Here is a 19,379-nt window from a genome sequence, read left to right as displayed (position 1 = left end):
CCCGGACCGGCGGCCATCTTGCCGGTGTCCATGCTCCCGGAAGCCACCGCAACATGGCGGCGCCCAGCAAGGGGTGTGCGGGGGCCTCCGGGCTGCGAAGAAACGCCGGCGGAGCCGCCGCCCCTGCACCGGAGCACAGCCCGCTGCCACCACCACACCGCAGAGTGCCGCCCGCTGCCACCACTGCACCAGGTACCGTGCATTGTGACCATAAGACGCACCCCCCACTTTCCCCAAAAATTTTTGGGGGAAAAAAGTGCGTCTTATGGTCCGAAAAATACGGTACATAGCCCACCCTGTATATATGTTTGTCACTGACATCTCTATTTCATCGCATCGAGAGTGCGGTGAAATTAACCCGCAATTCCCCATGCAGGCGCAGTAACAGCCACGTTGTTACCGCGCATGCGTGGGTATAGCACGCAGTTGTGGCTGTTACTGCGCATGCACAGGAATAGCGGTGACGTGAATGTCACTTGCACAGGCGCAAGTGACACTGCCACGGTGCCTTATGGGATTTGGGGACAGCGGCCGGAAGTCCCAACTGGCGATTATATATGTAGATGTATTCTATGTGTATATATTTATTCTATATAATCTAGTCTAACCTGTCCTGCTGTGATTTTACTGTACTCTGCAGATGAAGCGCCAACTTTTTAAAGGACACTGGTGCGTAAAAATTAGACAGCACTTGCATGGTCCAAGTGCTGTGCAATTTTTTTTTTTCTCGCACCCATAGGCTTGCATTGGCGAGTCTCGGCCAAGTCTTGATGACAATCACAGCATGCTGTGATTTTACACGCACGCTGAATACGCCTGAGAAAATAAACGGTGTTATGAGCTGCCCCATAGATTAACACTGGGCCGAGTGCTATGCAATGTTTTCTCTCATAGCACTCGTCCATATTTTACGGTAGTGCGTCTCCGGCCTTAAAAAAAAAAAAAAAAAAAAAAAAATGTTCCTGTGCTGAGATAATCTTTAAAAGTGTGCCCCTGCTATGTACTGTTCAATAGCTGTGTCCGACTATGCAGAGCTGTTCCAGGTCGTTGTCGGTGCATACCACAGTTCGGGGGGCTGGGTTGGAGGTGCAATAATTCACTTATGATAAGAGGGTATCATATTAAATTTCCCAGAGGGACATTGCACGGCGAATAAACCTCCTTACCTTGACAAGCCAGGGCTGGCATGTCACTCTCCACAAGGAGAAACCTTACCCCTTAGAACCCCAGTCCAGAGCCTCTCACCTAGCCAAATCAGTTCTCATACTTTGCACTGATGAGGGCCAATAGCTCGAAACACCGTGTCTGCAAATTGAGATTCTGATTTGGCTTTAATCCTGTCATATTGCAAGACTCGTTAAAGGATCGATTGTGACTTGTAGGATTGCTACTTCGAACAGGTGGCGCTATAGAGTTCAAGTCCTCTTTCTCTCTGAAGACGCAATTTGCGAATAAGAGGGTATACAGATGAAACTGCTGGGGCTCACTGCTGCTGCTTTCTGAGGTAACACATTTCCCTACCTGGGGTAACACATTCCCTTATTTTATCACAGGAGTGAGTGTTTCTGCCACTGTTACCAGTCCTGTGAACTAATTATAAATCAAGTCTGTGACTGCCACTCACAGCCGCTGGAGTCGCTATGTCATTGATTTGATTTATGAATGATGAGCTCTGAGGGCTGGCATGGCAGAAACATTTACTCTTGTGACAAAACAGGCAAGGCAATGTGTTACCTCAGAAAGTGACATCTGCAAGCCCGTGCTGTTTCATCTGTATACTCTCTTATCATAAGTGCATTATTCCACCTGCAACCCACTACCAGAGATGTGGTATACACTAGCAATGAACTGGAGCACCTGTGCATGGTCAGACACAGCCATAGCACGGGCACATTGGTAAAATTAACTCTGCTCAGGAACATTTTTTTAACACATATAATTGTGGAACTTATTATTCCAATATTTATTGATTAAAATGTACTTTGTTCGTTGCACAACCCCTTTTAAAGGGTTGTTCTTATATTCTACCAGCTTCCTGCTTGACAGGAGGCAAACCACTCCTCAATGATTGCCAGTTCAGACCAGTGGTATTGTCGGACTGCTGTCCTGAACTGTGCGCTCTTCAATGTTGCTAACAGAGGCAGGTTTGCTTCAGCAGCATGAGGTAACACATTTCCTTTGCTGTTTTGTCAAAGGAATGAATGTTTTTTGCCAAACCAACCCTCTAAGCTCATCATAAATCAAGTAAGTGTCATAGCAGCTCCACAGCCGTGAGCTGCTGTCACAGACTTGATCCATGATAAGGTCACTGGACTAATGATGTGGCAGAAACACTTGCTCCTATGATAACACAAGGAAATGTTACCTCAGGCAGGGAAATGTGTTACCACAGAAAGCAGCAGCTCCAAGCTCCATGGTGTTATGTCTGTATACTCACTTATCATAAGTGACTTATGCTCCCCCCTCCGGCCAGGAACCGTTTTATGTGCTGATCTTGAACTGGAGCAGCTCTGCATGGTGAGACACCCATTACACAGTACATAACAGGTGCACATAAGATTATCTCAGCACAGGAACATTTTATTTTTAACGCGTCCAATTGTAGAATGTATTATTCCAAGATCTATGAATTAAAATGCACTCTGTGGGACAAACTGTTTAATGTTGATAAGTATAAAGTAATGCACTTAGTAATCACTCATATACATTATATAGAATAAAAGTAGGGTTAACCGAAAAAGACGACTTGGGTGTTCTGGTTACATATTAGCTAAGCAGCACAGTACTCAGTGTCAAGCAGCAGCTACAAAAGCAATTAAGATTTTTAGATGCATTAAAAGCGGAAAAAAAAAAACAATGACCTGTGTATTGTTAAATTTATACATCTCTTGTTTTGTTTCTGACAGATCAATGGACGCCTATGGAGGCACTTGATATATGCATCAGGTGTTTTCCCGGATTTTGAATGGCCACTGTTTAAAGGTGGCACATCATAAGTGGTACCCTTAATTACAGCCTAAAAAGATGGCAATTAATGCAAAGATATTTTGCTTTTATTTGCATAGGGTGTGAAATGATATAATTTACTACAGTAGTGCATTAGAATTAGATTTTTGTTTTCTGCCTTTTTGGATTATTTTTTTTTTTCTCTTTTTTATTTAACAAACTAAATAGCAAACTGATTACTGTAACTTTTTATGTTTAAAGCAAAGCCGATAAAGTGTAAATAAATGCCGACTGTAAGGCCCTATAGACTGTAAGGCCGCCACTTACACTCCTGTTAGTCCTCAAAGTCATTCTGTTAAATGCTTTCTCGTCATTTTTAAGATTTTGACTAGGTGTCGTTTTTATTAAGGAGATTTCGGCTTTCCTTCCATGTGTTCTGAGCTGATAGGAAAAAGGAAGTCCGTAGTCGTTTCTGTTCTTCCCCCTGTTCATCTGTGCAAAGGAAATGAGGAGGTTGAGTTGTGCGTTTATTGGTTGACCAGATGAGGATCACCGTGGCCAGTCCAGATCCTGCTGCAATGTCCACATAGCACTTGTCTAGCTTTATATCCATTTTCAAGGCTTGAACCTGTAGTGCCTGATGAGGTGCTACCGACGGCCCTGAAAATGCTCCTCTCTGGATTTGTCTTTATCCTTTTGATGGCCCATGCAGGAGCGGTGTATCCACTCACTATGGTAAGTTCATCTTTACTTTGGGAAAATTATTTGTGTTCCTAAGTTATTTATGAAGGAGCATGGGCTCTGATTAGCAGTCACAGTTGCCGCAGAGCTCAGCGTTAGTGTGTTATCTGTGGTGTTACCCAGAACTTGCAGAACACCTAATGCACCTTGTCAGTATACTTACCTGCAGGGTTCCTCCTTATTTCCTTGCTGCTATTGTCCATGTTCCCGAAGATCTCTCTGCTTAAACACCTGAGTGACTCGTGAGTGGGACGGCAACACTTAGGGTAAGTTCACACTAAGCGTTTTTTTTTTTTTTAAACTTTTTTTCTGCCGCAAAACCTGATCTCTTGGCAGGAAAGAAGCTGCGAAAATAACATGTTTTTCTTGCATTTTTGCTGTGGTTTTGGCATGCTAGACTTGTCTCTTGTGCATGCTGATAAAGTTTAGTGTTGGAGAAAAAGTCCTATTCCAAAGAATCAGGTTTTGGCATGAAAAATGCAGCAAAGCCTGATACCTGCGTTTTTGGTTCATTTATTCATCACCCATTCAATGAGTGAAAAACAATGAAAAAAAGCTGGAAGAAGTGACTTGCTCTATGTCTAAAAAACCATGCAAAGCACAAAATACTGATGGCAAAAAAAAAAAAATGTGTGTGCACAAGATTTCTGAAATCTCATAAGCTTTGCTGGTACTGTAAAATGCAGCTAAAAATGAGCATTAAAAAAAAACACAAATAAAGCCTAGTGTGAACTTAGCCTTAGGCAAAATTCACTGAGGCAGATGGTATCAATGACATGCCATCTTGCGGACATATAACCAGAGATGGAATAGTGATGAGCGAGTATACTCGTTGCTCGGGTGTCCTCCGAGTATTTTGGCGTGCTCAGAGATTTAGTTTTCGTCGTCTCATCTGCATGATTTGCAACTTGTAGACAGGCTGAATACATGTGGGAATTCCCTAACGGCATTCCACACATTTATTCAGGCTGTCCAGCAGTCGCAAATCATGCAGATGAGACGACGAAAACTAAATCTCCGAGCATGCCGAAATACTCTGAGACCACCCGAGCAATGAGCATACTCGCTCATCACTAGCAAGGAACACTAAATAACTGGTCGAAAAAATCATCTGCATCTTTGTTCCTTTTGGATGCTTCCTATATTCCTATTTGCCTTGTCAGCAGCTGCCTGACACTAATTACAGTACTACAAATAAGTTTATTGTCCTCTTTTACCTTTTCCATATCATTTTTACCCGGTGTTTTTCTTATTTAGTAGGTAATTCTGACATGTATTCTCCCTCTACATCTGTATAACCTTATATGTATCAGTGTTGAACCTCTAGCTACTTCTCCACCCATTAGAGTATACGGTCCTTCCTTATGATAATTACTAGTGTGAGTGAAGGGGTTATTGGAGCATGCTCGGGTGCTAACCGAGTGACTTCGGCGTGCTTGAAAAATATGTTTGAATCTTCACGCCTGCATGTCTTGCGGCTGCTCGACAGTCGCGACATATGCAGGATTGCCTGTGTGTTAGGCAATTCCTTCATATGTTGTGGCTGTGGAACAGCCATGGGGACTCGAACATATTTTTCGAGCACGCCGAAGTTACTCAGGTTAGCACCCAAGCATGCTCGGATAACGCCATATCCAAGCATGTTCGCTCATCACTAATAATAATTACTTGAAGCAAGTGCAGAAATTTAAATTTAGCAGTATTAAATTTTGCCACCCCACCATTATTGGTCACCCTATATTGGTACGTGTTGTTAATAGCCACCCTCTGCGTTCTATTAGTCAGCCACTCATGTTTTCTCCCAGTCTGTTAACTGCCTGGAGAAATCCAGTTTCCCTTTCATCAGCAAACCATGGTGGATCTAGGTCTATAAAAAGCTGTTTTATACCAAGGATTTAGAATGAGCAGTTGGCAACATTCTCATAGATAGCAGGGGACTTTTCTGATCGCTCCTGTAGCACTTCGGGAAATTCTGTTCCTAACTGATATCCTGTTATCTAATCATTGAGCATCTGTTGTAAAAATGTATAGATTTTGCATCATATGATAAAAATTCTTTGTATCTCTCATTTTGTGATTTTTCCTGAATGTCATCTTGGTTTCTTAATAAGCTCCTCAAGACGTGTACAATCCCCTGTATATAGACACTTCCACAAGTAAGTTTCCTGAAAGCGCACACACTAGCAGGAGCACACAGTGCACTCATGCTGAGATAGGGATTTATCTACTGGTATTTTTGTGGTTCAGGTTTGCATGGAGCCGTAAAAGCGCTGACTTAGGCCGGTTTCACATTGCGCTTCAGGGCGCAGCGACTGCCTGCGCACGGCCACCGCTAAGCCCCGCGCCTCCGCCGGTAGCTCCGCCTCCGGGCGCATGACGCTGCATGCGTCATGCGTCCCTATCTTTATCACTGAGGACGCAGGCCGTGCGCAGTATGCGTTTGGCGGCGCCTGTGTCCTTTTGACGGTGCGCCGAGCGCAACCAAATTGCAACAGGTTGCGTTTGGCGCTGGTCGGCGCATCGTCAAAAGGACGCAGGCGCCGCCAAACGCATACTGCGCACGGCCTGCGTCCTCCGTGATAAAGATAGGGGACGCATGACGCATGCAGCGTCATGCGCCCATAGGTGGAGCTACCGGCGGAGGCGCGGCAGGGGGCGGGGCTTAGCGGCGGCCGTGCGCAGGCCGTCGCTGCGCCCTGAAGCGCAAATGTGAAACCTTAGAAGTGCAGGAAACCTGCAGTGTTCCTCCATATGCTTTCAGTTTTGTTGGGGGGTTTTCCGTGGGAAGTGTTCCTAGATGTATGGCTCTGTTGAGTGTACAAGCTTTTGTAAGGCTATGTTCACATGTCCAGTAGTGATCAGTTTGGACGGATCAATCAGCAATCCGTTGACAAAAAAAAAGTTGTCCAGACACAAATATATATATATATATATATATATATATATATATATATATATATATATATATATATATATATATATATATATATATATATATATATATATACACCTTTACCTCTCAGAAAAGGTAAAGTGTATATACTGACAGACATGTGACACTGAGATTATAAGCAGGAGGACATCCTGTCACTAAGAATGGGACTTATGAAGGTAATTGCTTGCACCAGAAATTTTTAAGGATCTTCATTGCAATTTTTAGTTATTTGATCCCATAAATTTAATTTCTGTCCATGTTTTTCTCACTTCACTTCACCATCATAGACTTTAAATTTAATGCTGATTAATCACACACAAATCGGATTACAGTAATACTTAATACTTTGCACTGTAGCAATTTTTTTAAAAAGCCAAGGGGGTGAATCCTTTTGCGAGCCGCTGTAAAGAACTAAGCAATGAGATACTGAAGGGGAAGCAAGGAAGTGTGTGTTAAATAATGCTGCTGAGAAATACAGCCAGAAAATATGCCAGGAAAGAAATATAAACTAACCAAAATCTCCTAGCTAAAATAGTTATATATCCCTAGATGTATCCCCGCGCTAAGCATAAAGGCGAAACGCCTGTCGCGTGGGGTGGTGGATCTCGCATCTCCTTGACCAGTTCAGTATTGTGTTTGCAGCAGCTCTCTTATGCTTGTTCAACGATTATCGGCCCATATAAAAGGACCTTTTGCATAGGTATTATTTTTCAATTTTTCTCCATCTCTGGTGACCTTTCGTAACTACATACAAAAATAATGCTGACTGTCATCTTCTTTTGAATTATCAGTGATTAGGCAGGATATATAAAACAGAAGTGAATGTGAGAAGTTTAAAAACATGTAGCAGGAAAGCACAACCATCTTTAAAAACCTCAATGTCCTTCATATTCAGTTCTCAATAATTTCGAACAGGTCATGTTTCTCTTGATCTCAGAAATTATTGATGACCTCAGGATTTTTTTTTTCCATCTCGGGCGTGGCATGAAAACACTAGAGGGAAACTTGCAAGAACTGATCCCTTAGTTTTCAACCAGCTAATCGGTTGTGGCCAATCTCGAAACTCTACATGATGCAAGTTTTGATCCAACTCCCCAGTTTTGCAGTGGAAACTGATAAATAGTAGTTGACCTACAGTACCTGGCAGTAACTACTACACACTGAACGGAACTGGGCAGTTCAGCTTATTTAATTATTACATCTGGCTGCCAGCGTAACGAAGATCAGGTGATCAGTGGAGGGGTGTCAGATATCGGACCCTTAACAATCTGATTTTGTTTACCTATCCTGGCAACAGGATCAATAATGTCTTTTTGCCTTTCTGTTACCTGACTATGAGGACATGGTGCTGGAAAACCAGGACTTTGTTGGGTCACTGATGGGCTTTCAGAATGAGCATGCTTCTTTAACATCTCAAATGCCTAAGATACTATACCCCATAGCATCCAAGGGGTAAAAGGTAATCTGTCATGTAAATAAAATGCTATTAACATGCAGCTATGGGGTCAATCTGCAGGTTATTAGCCTTCTAAAGGTGCTTGTATGGAAAGCCCCACTGCTGAGAAGAAATAAACTTTAATCCTCCCTGCAGCCTCTGGCTTTCAGTCATAGAAGTGGGCCAGAGTGGCTTCAGTCACCACTCAGTGCATAGTGAGCAGTAGACGTATCATGTCCTCGGCTCTCACTGACAGCCGATTCTGCATTAGAGCCGACTGTAAGGGTGTGTGCACGCTGCGGATTGCTCTGCGGAATTTTCCGAGTGGATATGATGAAAACCGCAGGTAATAAACTGCGGTTTATCCGCAGTTTTTCTGCGGTTTAGCCTGCGGTTTTCCCCTGCGGTTTGACACCTGCCATGGAGCAGGTGCTAAACCGCAGCGGAATCCGCACAAAGGGTGTGTGCACGTGCTGCGGATTCTGCTGCGGATCTGCAGCGGTTTTGGTCCTGCGGATCCGCAGCAGTTTTTGCTGCTGTGTACAGTACCATTATAACCATTATTCCGCAGTGCGGAATTTTCCGCTCGGTTTTTCTGTGGTTTCAAATCCGCAGCATGTCAATTTTTTGTGCGGATTCCGCTGAGGTTTAGCACCTGTTCCATGGCAGGTGTCAAACCACAGGGGAAAACTGCAGGTTAAACCACAGAAAAATTGCAGCTTGACCTGCGGATTTACCTGCGGTTTTCATCAAATCCGCGTGGAAAATTCCACAGAGCAATCCGCGTGTGCACACACCCAAAGAATTGACATGCTGCGGATTTGAAACCGCAGAAAAACCGCGCGGAAAATTCTGCACTGTCTGCACTGTGGTTTTCATTTTACATAGGTTATAATGGTACTGTACACTGCTGCAAAAACTGCTGCGGATCCGCAGGACCAAAACCGCTGCGGATCCTTAGCAGAATCCGCAGTGTGTGCATACACCCTAAGTCTGTGCCGTGGACATTCTTACAGTCGCCACTTACTTCATGCTGAATGGTGAGTGAAGCGGTGTTAGCCGCACCCCTAATACTAAAAGCCCAGGAATTAAGTTAATTTCCTACTGGCAGCGGGGCTCTCGGTGCGGGCACTGTGCTGTTTCAGAATGCTAATAACCTGCAGATTAACCCCATATCTGAAGGCTAATAGCATTTTTTTACATTACAGGTTCCCTTTAAGGAACTGGAGACCTACTTTATTGTTTTCTGATTAGTGTCTCGATGCCTCAGGCTGTTAACAGCAAATAATGCTGAAATCTCCTGCTGAAGTGCCCCAGTAAAAAAAAAAACTTGATAGATTTGAAGAATTCTCCTAACTCACCATTATAAAGAGACTATAATATGGTCATTAAGAAGTTCAACTTTTTAGACAAAGACTGAGTGCAGCATCAATGGTTGGTTGTACAGTAAATGGCATTTGAATGCTGTAGCTGAGCGAAGGATTGCACAGATAAGCATGATAGAGGGTCGTATAAAATGAATCTGATCAGATCTCAGCCTCTCGGTATACATCACAGTGCTGGATATTATAATATATGGAAACAAAAGTCAAAAAGCACTTATAAGTGGCCACTAAGTATATGTAAGGAGATGGACATATTGCCCCATTCCACCTTGAAGACATCACTGCTGTGTACAATGTAAAGTATAATGTGAATTGTGTTGTGATGCATTGTAGTGTTCTGCCCAGCAACAGTCAGCGAGTAGGGTAAGAAAGTTAAATGTTGGAACTAGTCCAGAGAAATAAGGGCTATGCTGCAGAATCAGAAAGGACTTCTTGGTAGTGAGTCAGGCAGGGCCTAGCTTGTATCTAGAGAAGACATTAGGTCTGAGTGCTCAGCAGGGCCACATGCAGTGGGTGTTTTTTGATGAGAGAAAGGAGATTGGGACAGAGAGAGGGTGATCCTGAGGAACAGACAGAGACACAGAGTTACAGAGATGCAGAGAGAAGGACAGTGCCAGCTCAGAGGACGGACCAAAGAGCAGAGTGACCAAGTGAGAAGTATCTGGAGAAAGTACACCTAGCAGCAAGGCCCCGAGTAGCTTACAGCTCTTAAAGGTAACGGGCCAGGACGGAATAGAACATGAGACGAAGTGAGTTTCCTGGGCAGGAGTTCCCTAAGTATCAGCGAGCTTGAAGTTGATTGCTGACATATTGGCATTATCCCTTTAAAAGGGAAAAGACCTAGAACTTTGGGAGGAAAAAAAATTACTTTCACAGACCACAGATTGTACTGTGGTGGTGATGGAAATTAGACCAACAGAGGCAGGAATGTGTGGAGCCGAGGAATTCACGAGACCAGGCTTGGACTGACCCACAGGAGAATCCTCTGGTGGGCCCCTATGCAAGAGGGGGCCGCCATCTTCTTATATGAGCAATATTTAACACCATATACCGTGTATCCAGCACCTATTATCTCCAGAAAATATCATAAGCCACAAGAATAAAATCTCCTGGGTCAAAACAGCTCTGACACATCAAGCTATTGGCCCTGAAGGTGTGCTGTTGTATCTAGCAAAAGGACATCAGCAGCCTTGGGAGATGCAATCTTCATGGATCAGTTTAGTCTTTGCACCATTCCCCAATTGGATTGAGATTTGAAGAGTTTGGAGGCCAAGTCAACACCTTGCACTTTTTATCTTGTTCCTCAAAAACTATTCCTGGACAATTTTTGTTGTGTGATAGGGGCATTATCTTACTAAAAGATACCACTGGCATTTGGGAAAAGGGCTGCCATAAAGGAATGGACTTGGTGTGCAAAAATTGTAATTTGGTTAGCACATAACAACTAACATAATCATGAATGCCAAGAACATCTCTTCCACCGGTAAGTGATGCACATGCATTCACTTTCGACATGAGACCAGACCACCTTCTATGGCCTCATGATCCGGTTCTGAGATTAACTTGTTCTTTTGGAGGTGCTCTTGGTAATGAACAGGGATCAGCTTCTGTCACTGGCTGCGTTTCTGTCAGTGGCTCTCTTTTCTTGGTCACTTTTGGCAGGTACTAACTACATCATATCAAGACCACCCCAAAACAGCTGTTCTTTGGAAATTGTATGACTTGGATACTTTAACCATTTTCTTCTTTCAAGCTCGTCAACATCAAGAGGACCCTAATATAGTCAACAGGGTTTGCCGGATGCCACAGGCATCTGGCAAGGAGTCCAGAACAAGGCAATAAAATAAAAATAATGTGAACCGAGCTTAAAGCTGGTCATACAGATTAGATGGATACTAGCCAAATGATTCTTTAGCCGATCGTTTGGCCAACAGCCATCTCAGTTAACATACAAAGGAGTGCTCATTTGGCCAAGTGCTCATCTGTTCTCTATGAGAAAGCTTCTGGCTGACCCACCGGCCGATGGTGACTTATCTCCAGGAGAACAATGTGAACCGCAGTCTGAAATTGGATATGCGCGATCGACATCTTTCCCAACTCATCAGTCAGCTAACACTACCATACACATTAGACCATTGGCCGAACCCATCGATATCGGCGGGCTAAGACAACTTTAGTCTGTATATGGGGGCCATAACCTGCTTACGTTTGCATTGCATCCAATTTTTCCCATATATACACAGGTTGTATTCTGAGCGATAAAAATGTGGGTAATTCCAGAAGAGGCAGCTTACTATTCACATATTTGACATATACTTGGACTTCCGATGTCAACTTTTTAGACTTGCAGATGGGTGCAAACTGTTGTAGGTCATTTCAGGATTGCTATGCTCTGAGTTCCTTCAATCAAGCTTATTTTTATTGTATATTGACATATTCTTTATTATTACAGGTAAAAAGTAAACGTTGTGATGAGAGAAAAATACTACTGAGTGAATCTGAATGCATGCCCTGTGCTGTCGCTGAAAGGTATTCCTGCCCTAAAGGTACTACAAAGAAAACATCTGGAATAGGAAATCCTGGATGCAGGTAAGAATACCTAGTGCTACATATAATGGATATTAAAAGTCATGTTGAAATGCCAGTTTTGGTTTTTTTTTTCATGTTAAAAAAGAAAAATCATACCAAGAGAAGAATCATTTCAGAATTAATTCCACCATTGTCACCTATAATATGTACAATTGAATTGAAAAATAAAAATTAAGAACTAAAATGTTGCATAAATATTCACGCCGTTAAACTAATACTTCATTGAACTACCCTTGGAATTTATCATAGACTCCTACCCAAAATGGTTAAATGGCTCATCTAGAAATGACAAACTATGCCCACTCATCCTTGCAGTAGCACTCCAAATCTGTCAGCGCCCTCTTCAGGTCTCCCACAGATTTTAAATTGGATTTAGGTCTGCTCTCTGGCTGGGTCATTCCAAAAACTTTATTCTTCTTCAGGTGAAGTCATTCTTTCATTGATTTGGAGGTATGCTTAGGGTCCCCTCTAAATGTAAAGTGCTGCGGAATATGTCGGCGCTATAAAAATAAAATTTTTTTTGTAAATTCTTTATTTTAAAATTTTTGAAGTTTTTGAACATCACCATTAAACACAACACCAATTCTCAGGTACAGTTGGCGACATATTAAATAGTGTCTGGTTTAGGGCGAGAAGGGAGGAGAAAATAAGGAAAAAATAGGTAGGGGAGGAAAGGAAAAAAGAAAGGGAAGGGGAAAAGGGTACATATTCATATACAATATCAACAACATTAACAATAACAACATGTGGTTGACAACATGAGCACAATCATTGAATGGGTGCACTTCAGAAAATAACGCATCTCCAAGTATTACAATTGGGCTATCTAATATGGGGTAGTGAGGCTAGGAGCCCCAAAACAGAAGCCACCTAATTCAGTAGAACTTAACAAAACAAAAAACTCTAAAATGTTCCTAAAGAGGGTTGTCTTCTAAGTACCTATTCCAAGGGGCCCAAGTCGACACGAAAGCTTTATGATTATAAATTTCCCAGCTAGACAGCTCCTCTAAACGATAAATCTGATTTATTTTCGCATACCATTCTCCCAACGTGGGAGGAGCTACATCCTTCCAATGGGTAGCTATCAACTGTCTCGCCGCACTCAACATCAGTGGAAGAAGCCCATGTTTTTTTGGTAAAAAATCTTTTGACGGGCATGAAAGGAGAGCTTCCGTGGCTCTAAGATCAACCTTTATTAATCCTAATTTTTTGAGAACTTGCTCAACTCCCTCCCAAAAAACTCGCAATCTAGGACATTCCCAGAATATATGCGTATGATGTCCTCTAGGATTGAGGCATCGCCAACAATCATCATTATCCACGAGGCCTAACTGGAACAACTTAGCTGGAGTTAAATGCCACCTAGTTAATATTTTATAAGAATTCTCCTGCAAAAGTACACATCTGGAAAAACCCCGTGCATTTGACAGCATTTTAGATATTTGATCCTCTGTAAACGTGATATTAAGTTCAATTTCCCACGAGTGTATAAATGAGGGTTTAGAATGTACATTCGGAGAGATGAGATGTGAGTAAATGCGGGATATAATTTTCAGCCGTGGGGATGGAAGTTTAATCATAATATCTAACCAGGACCAATTAGATTTAGACGGGAATCTCCGTCCAAACTGTAAAAGTATGCGTTTGATGTGTTGTTTCTGGAGAAAATTTGTTGGTTGGGTCGATGCCCCCTGTGGCCAAGACCCCTCCCGCAAGGTGTTATTACCATAAAAACTATTTAACGTTTCTCTAGGGAGGTTGGACCATAAATTGTATGGATCTTGAAAGTCTAACTCTAACAAATAGGGAATTGAGCCAATCGGTGTCAATGTGGAGGGGAAAGTATCTTCCGGGAACTCTCCCATTACCAATCTTTTAATACGCAACGTAGTTGCAGTTACGTCATCCAACCTAAGAGAGGCCGGCGGTTTAGCCCTAGTCCAGAGATACGGCAAACCTCTCGGGCCCAATAAAGCCCAGTCAACACTATCCCCCTCCTCCCTTTCAGCACAGGACACCACCTTTAACCATCTACTGAGATGAATAGCCTTATAATATAAAAGAAGGTCTGGAACCCCCAACCCTCCAAAAGAGATAGGGCGAGAAAGAAACTTATATGGTAACCTAGCCCTTTTATCTTTCCAAATAAATTTTCCGATAAGGGATTTTAATGTTCCAAAAAATGTCAGGGGAATCCGAATCGGAACCATGTTCATGGTATATAGTATAAGAGAGTGAGGGAGACCAATGTTTAGCACTTCAGATTTTGACAAATTGATTTTAAAATTAGAAAGGAGACCAAAATGATGAAAGGCCTGAAGGATAATTGGAAAGGCCTGTGATGGATTGGAGATAAGGAAAAGCAAATCGTCTGCGAAAGCTAGAGTTTTAAGTGACCTCCGACCCACCGTCAACCCCTCTATACGTTGGTCTTGTCTGATGCTTTGTATCAAAGTTTCTATAACTAAAATGAACAAAGAAGGCGACAAGGGGCAACCCTGTCTAGTCCCGTTGCTAATCCCAAAACTATCCGACAGGGTGCCGTTGACTCTGACCTTGGCCGTCGGTTGAGAATAAAGCGAGAGGACTGCTGTTATATATTGAGGAGGGAAGCCAAACTTAATCATTACTTGTTCCATAAACCTCCAGCTCACTCTATCGAAAGCCTTCTCAGCATCCGTCGACAAGAGCATCAAGGGCATACCCCGAGTCTTAGCAAACATTATAGACTGAATGACTTTAGTAGAATTATCCTTCCCCTCCCTGCCTCTTACAAAGCCTACTTGATCTGCATAAATTAGCTTAGGTAAGAAATTGCTTAATCTGCCTGCTAATATTTTAGCCCACATCTTGATATCTGCATTAAGCAGTGATATTGGTCTGTAGCTAGTGCACAGATTGGGATCTTTACCCTCCTTAGGGAGGACTGTGATGTATGCCTCCAAGGATTGTCTAGGGGGGAGCTGGCCTGCTAAATAGGAATTAAACAAAGACACTAGGTGAGGTAACAGTGGTTTTATAAACTTTTTATAATAGATAATGGGAAGACCATCTGGGCCCGGTGCCTTTCCGTTCGGAATAGTAGAAAGAGTGTCTAAGATCTCCGTAGGGGTAACTGGGGCAGTCAACAAGGACTGACCTTCAAGAGTTATTTTAGGGAGATGTAACGAGGTCAAGAATTCTTTTATTTTTGCTAAGGCTGTGACTGGCTCCTGCATGCTATCAGGTGTATTTAAATTGTATAAATTTTCATAAAAGGTTTTAAACTCCCTGGCAATATCTGCAGTCCCAAGAATTGAAGAGCCATCTAAAGCTCTAAGTTGTCTAATAAACGTCTTTTCCTTTTGTTTCTTAAGTAGGGATGTCATAAGCTTACTACTTTTATTGCCATGGAGATAAAACTTCTGTCTACTTCTCATATAAATTTTTGCTGATTGAATGTTTAAAAGGTTTTTTAATGAGGTTCTCAGATCTGTCAGTTCCGACAATATTTTATTTACCTGAGATCTCTTATGTAGTCTCTCGAAGGAACTAATTTGATGTAGAATAGACACAACCTTTTTTGTTCGCTCTTTTTTCAAATAGGAGCCTAGGGCTATAAATTCCCCTCTCATTACTGCTTTATGAGATTCCCATACCATAGGCAAGGGCGGGCCTGAGTGCAAATTATTTTGAAAAAAGAAGTCAAGAGTGCTTGTCAGTTTTTCAATGTGAGAATCCGAGTCCAAAAGAGTCTCATTCAGTGACCACGACCCAGCCGGCCGTGGTAGAGTTTTTATCTCTATGTCAAGAAAAATGGGAGCGTGGTCTGAGAGAGAAATGATATCTATATTAGCTTTCCTAACTAATTGGAGATTAGCTCTTTGTATCAGTAGGTAATCAATTCTGTGATAGCTATTATTCGGATGGGAATAAAAAGTGTAATCTCTGCCCGAAGGAAAAAGCGTTCTCCAAGGGTCTATCAGATGCAATTTTTGTAATGAAAGGTGTAATCGTCTCAGCGCCCTCTGAGAAAGAGCCGATCTGCCCGTCGAAGTATCTAAGGCTGGGTTCAAAGATACATTAAAATCCCCTCCCACCAACAACAGACCCTCAGTAAAAAGTTCTAGAACATTCAATGTTTTACACAGCCAACCTATCTGGTTCCTATTTGGGGCATATAAGTTACACAGGGTAATCTTAGTGTTAGCCAAAAAGCCCTTAATTATAATGTACCTGCCTTCTGAATCCGATAAACAATCGCTCAAAATAAAGGGAACATTTTTCTTTATAGCAATGCTCACTCCACCCGACGCTGAACCGCCCATACTGTGATACCAAGTCGGGTAGCGAGATCTAGACATATCTGGGACTCTCCCTTTTTTAAAATGTGTCTCCTGCATGAAAACTATACTAGACTTCTTTGAGTGCAAAAGATTCATCACTTGGCTTCTCTTATTCGGAGAGCGTAAGCCCTTTACATTATACGAGGCCACAGTTATAGTGGCTAGGTTCACCTTATCACCCATAGTTTGTTAAAGAAAGTAATAAAAAGGATTCCTCCGTCATCAAACCACCGAAATTAAAAGAAAAAAACAAAAAGATGAGAAAAATAACAAAAAACCTAAAAATTATTAAGATAAAACATGAGAAATACAACAAGAACCAACTACCTGTCTGTGGCAGAGGCAGGGGGTCAAAAATACCTCCCATAACAGAACAGGAAAAAACATTTCTGACACACGAGTGGCATATGTTAACTTATACGGCAATTTAATGATATCAACACCTGAGTAAATGTCAAACTTAGCAAGCTAAAATAAGATAGAGCATGTCCGAACGGGCCGAGGGGTCCGGCTCCAGTATGGAAAAAACAAATACAACCTGGAGAATCACTAGAAAGCTCAAGGGGGTATCTCCTTTTCCATTCCAGATTTCCCTCTTTTGGGAGTCAAGCGTCTCTTTCCCAAGACCCAGTCCCCCTGTCCTCCAGTAAAAGCATGGACAGGGGGAGGTGTGCGATGATCCATGTCTAGAGGTAGCCAGGAAGGAATGTCCATAGGGGCAATGCCAAAAGCGTCCCATATTTTGGGTAAATCTTCAGGGGTCCGAACCATTATTTGCCTACCATCTCCTTGTATAGATATACCAAACGGAAACAGCCATTTATATAAGATTTTACGCGAACGTAACACCTCCAGGAGGGGCCTTAGGACTCTTCTTTTTGCAAGGGTCGACGGCGCAACGTCCTGATAAAGATGAATAGCAGATCCCTCATAAGAAAGATTTTTAATGTCTCTTGAAGCAGACAAAATAGCATTGGTATCCAAATAGCTCAATAGGCCGCAAATCACATCCCTCGGAGGTTCCGTTGGTTTCGGCTTTGGTCTAAGCGATCTATGCACCCTTTCTATTACAATTCGGTCACATGTTTCTTGTGGGATTAAGAGGGCAAAGATCTCTTTAGTAGCTTTTTCTAATATCTCTGTGGAAACACTTTCAGGCAAGCCTTTTATCCGTATGTTCTTTCTGCGACTCCGATTTTCCTGATCCTCAAGGGCCAGAAAAGAGTTGTTAAGCTGTACTCTGTGGTAATCTAGATGCTCTCTCATGGCATTGGAGTGGCTAATGATAGAGGACTGAGAGGACTCCAAAGACTCCACTCTATTACCAATGTGTAACAAGTCCGCTCTCATACCAGATATTTCATTAACCAATGGTTTCATAGCCTGTGCTAATAATTTTTTAAAAAACGATCTAGAAAGTTTCCCAGAGTCTGATTGAGTGACATCGCTGCCAGAAGCATCGTCACTGGAGTCCAAGTCCTTGGCATGCTCCTCCTCCACAACTTCTACAGGGAGCCTTTTAGCATTAGGCTTAGACGTAGCAGATTTGTTTTTCAAAAATTTATCCATTTCACCCTGTTTGCTTCGATACACCTCCGCAGCCAGCGGTTTTGCACGCTCTTTATTAGTTTTGACCATTTTGCTCAGTTGAAGCGTGCCTAAAATTTACCACCCGTGCGTCAAGAAAAGTCTAGTACAGCATTTTTCTATATAAAAATAACCCCATGTAACTTGGAGGGCGAGGGGTTAATAATTGGAAACATCCGCGGGGATCTGCTGGAGCCGGTAGAGACAGGGTAGCGCCAACTCTCCACTGCTGCGTTTCAGAAAAGACACAATGTTCTCCTCACCAGGGTCTCATAAATCAGCAGGCAGCAGCACTTCTATGTGGGGGGAGCGATATCCCCCGTTCCAAAAACAACTCAGGCCTTGCAGAAAGTCTCAGCAAAACCGGGGGCCGTCAACAACCTGTCTGGCCCAGAGCCAGCACCCTCCTCCACCGCATGCAGCGACAGCAATCCCCGCAGGCCCCACAGACAGCTCACCGGGGGTTTCCTCTCACCGCCTTGTGCTCCAACGGGCGAGACCGCTCCCTGTTCCGTGGTCTCACACCTCTACCAAGGGCCTCCTGCGGTCCGGTTCTCCAGGTCTTGTGCTCAGGGGGATATATAAAGATGGCGCCCGTCTCCCTCCAGCGCCGCAGCACCCTCCACGAGGCCGCTCAGCGCTCCGGTGTCACGTCTCCACACCACCCCTCACCTTCTTCTCCAAGCCCGGGGCACTCTAAAAATCCTTTTTGCCGCTTTTATCCGGGCCAAATAAGGCAATGTTGTGGCTAGGAGCGGGAGCTGCCATAAAACACGTCCTCCCTGTGTGAGATCCAGGCCACGCCCCCTATAAAAATAAAATTTATTATTATTATTATTGATGTTATAATGAAAGGTGAAATTGATCTTCAGCCTTTTAGCAGATGCCTAAAGGTTTTGTGGCAAAATGTTCGTAATTGTTACTGTTTCGTCAAGGTGGAGAAAATTATAAAAGCCCCGGATCCAGCTGCCGAAAAATGGCCCCAAAGGATAATGCTGCATCCACCATGCTTCACTGTGGGTATGGTGTCTTTTTGATGCACAGTGTTGGTTTTGTGCCAATCATACATTTTAGAATTATGGCCAAAAAAAGTTCAACCTTGGTCTCATCAGACCATAACACTTTTTCCTACATGCTTTTTTGCAGATTTGATGAAGATTTTGTCAAAGCATAGATTGTCTTGGATGTTTTTCTTTGTGAAAAAAGGCCACCCTACCTCACAGGCCAGATATGAAAAATATGGGAGATTGTTGTCACAAAGGGTACATAATCATTACTTGCCAGAAGTACCTGCAGCTCTTGTAAATGATGTAGGCCTCTTGACTGCCTCCTTGACCAAGTTTCTTGTTGTCTTTCATCAATTTTGGAGGGACGTCTAGTTCTAGGTAATGTTGCTATTGTGACAAATTTAAGCCACTTCTTGATGACAGTCTAAA

The 19,379-nt window shown here is 42.9% G+C and overlaps 1 protein-coding gene across 1 annotated transcript in view; it reads left to right on the top strand.

Annotated features, from left to right (window-relative positions):
- The first annotated feature begins 3,525 nt into the window (after positions 1-3,525).
- STAB1 (stabilin 1) overlaps positions 3,526-19,379 on the top strand; it is a 281,241-nt gene continuing 265,387 nt past the window's right edge. Inside the window, exons 1-2 of the mRNA XM_073574319.1 lie at positions 3,526-3,681; positions 11,895-12,031. Of these exons, the coding sequence (XP_073430420.1) occupies positions 3,613-3,681; positions 11,895-12,031 (206 nt within the window). The 5' untranslated portion in view covers positions 3,526-3,612. The remainder of the gene's footprint in view (positions 3,682-11,894; positions 12,032-19,379) is intronic.

The sequence above is a fragment of the Dendrobates tinctorius genome, unplaced genomic scaffold (genome assembly GCF_039654945.1).
Source record: "Dendrobates tinctorius isolate UK_male_01 unplaced genomic scaffold, ASM3965494v1 ptg000038l, whole genome shotgun sequence".
Lineage (NCBI taxonomy): Eukaryota > Metazoa > Chordata > Amphibia > Anura > Dendrobatidae > Dendrobates > Dendrobates tinctorius.
The sequence above is the reverse complement of the archived record's forward strand: the minus strand, read 5'-3'. Positions and strand labels throughout refer to the sequence as shown.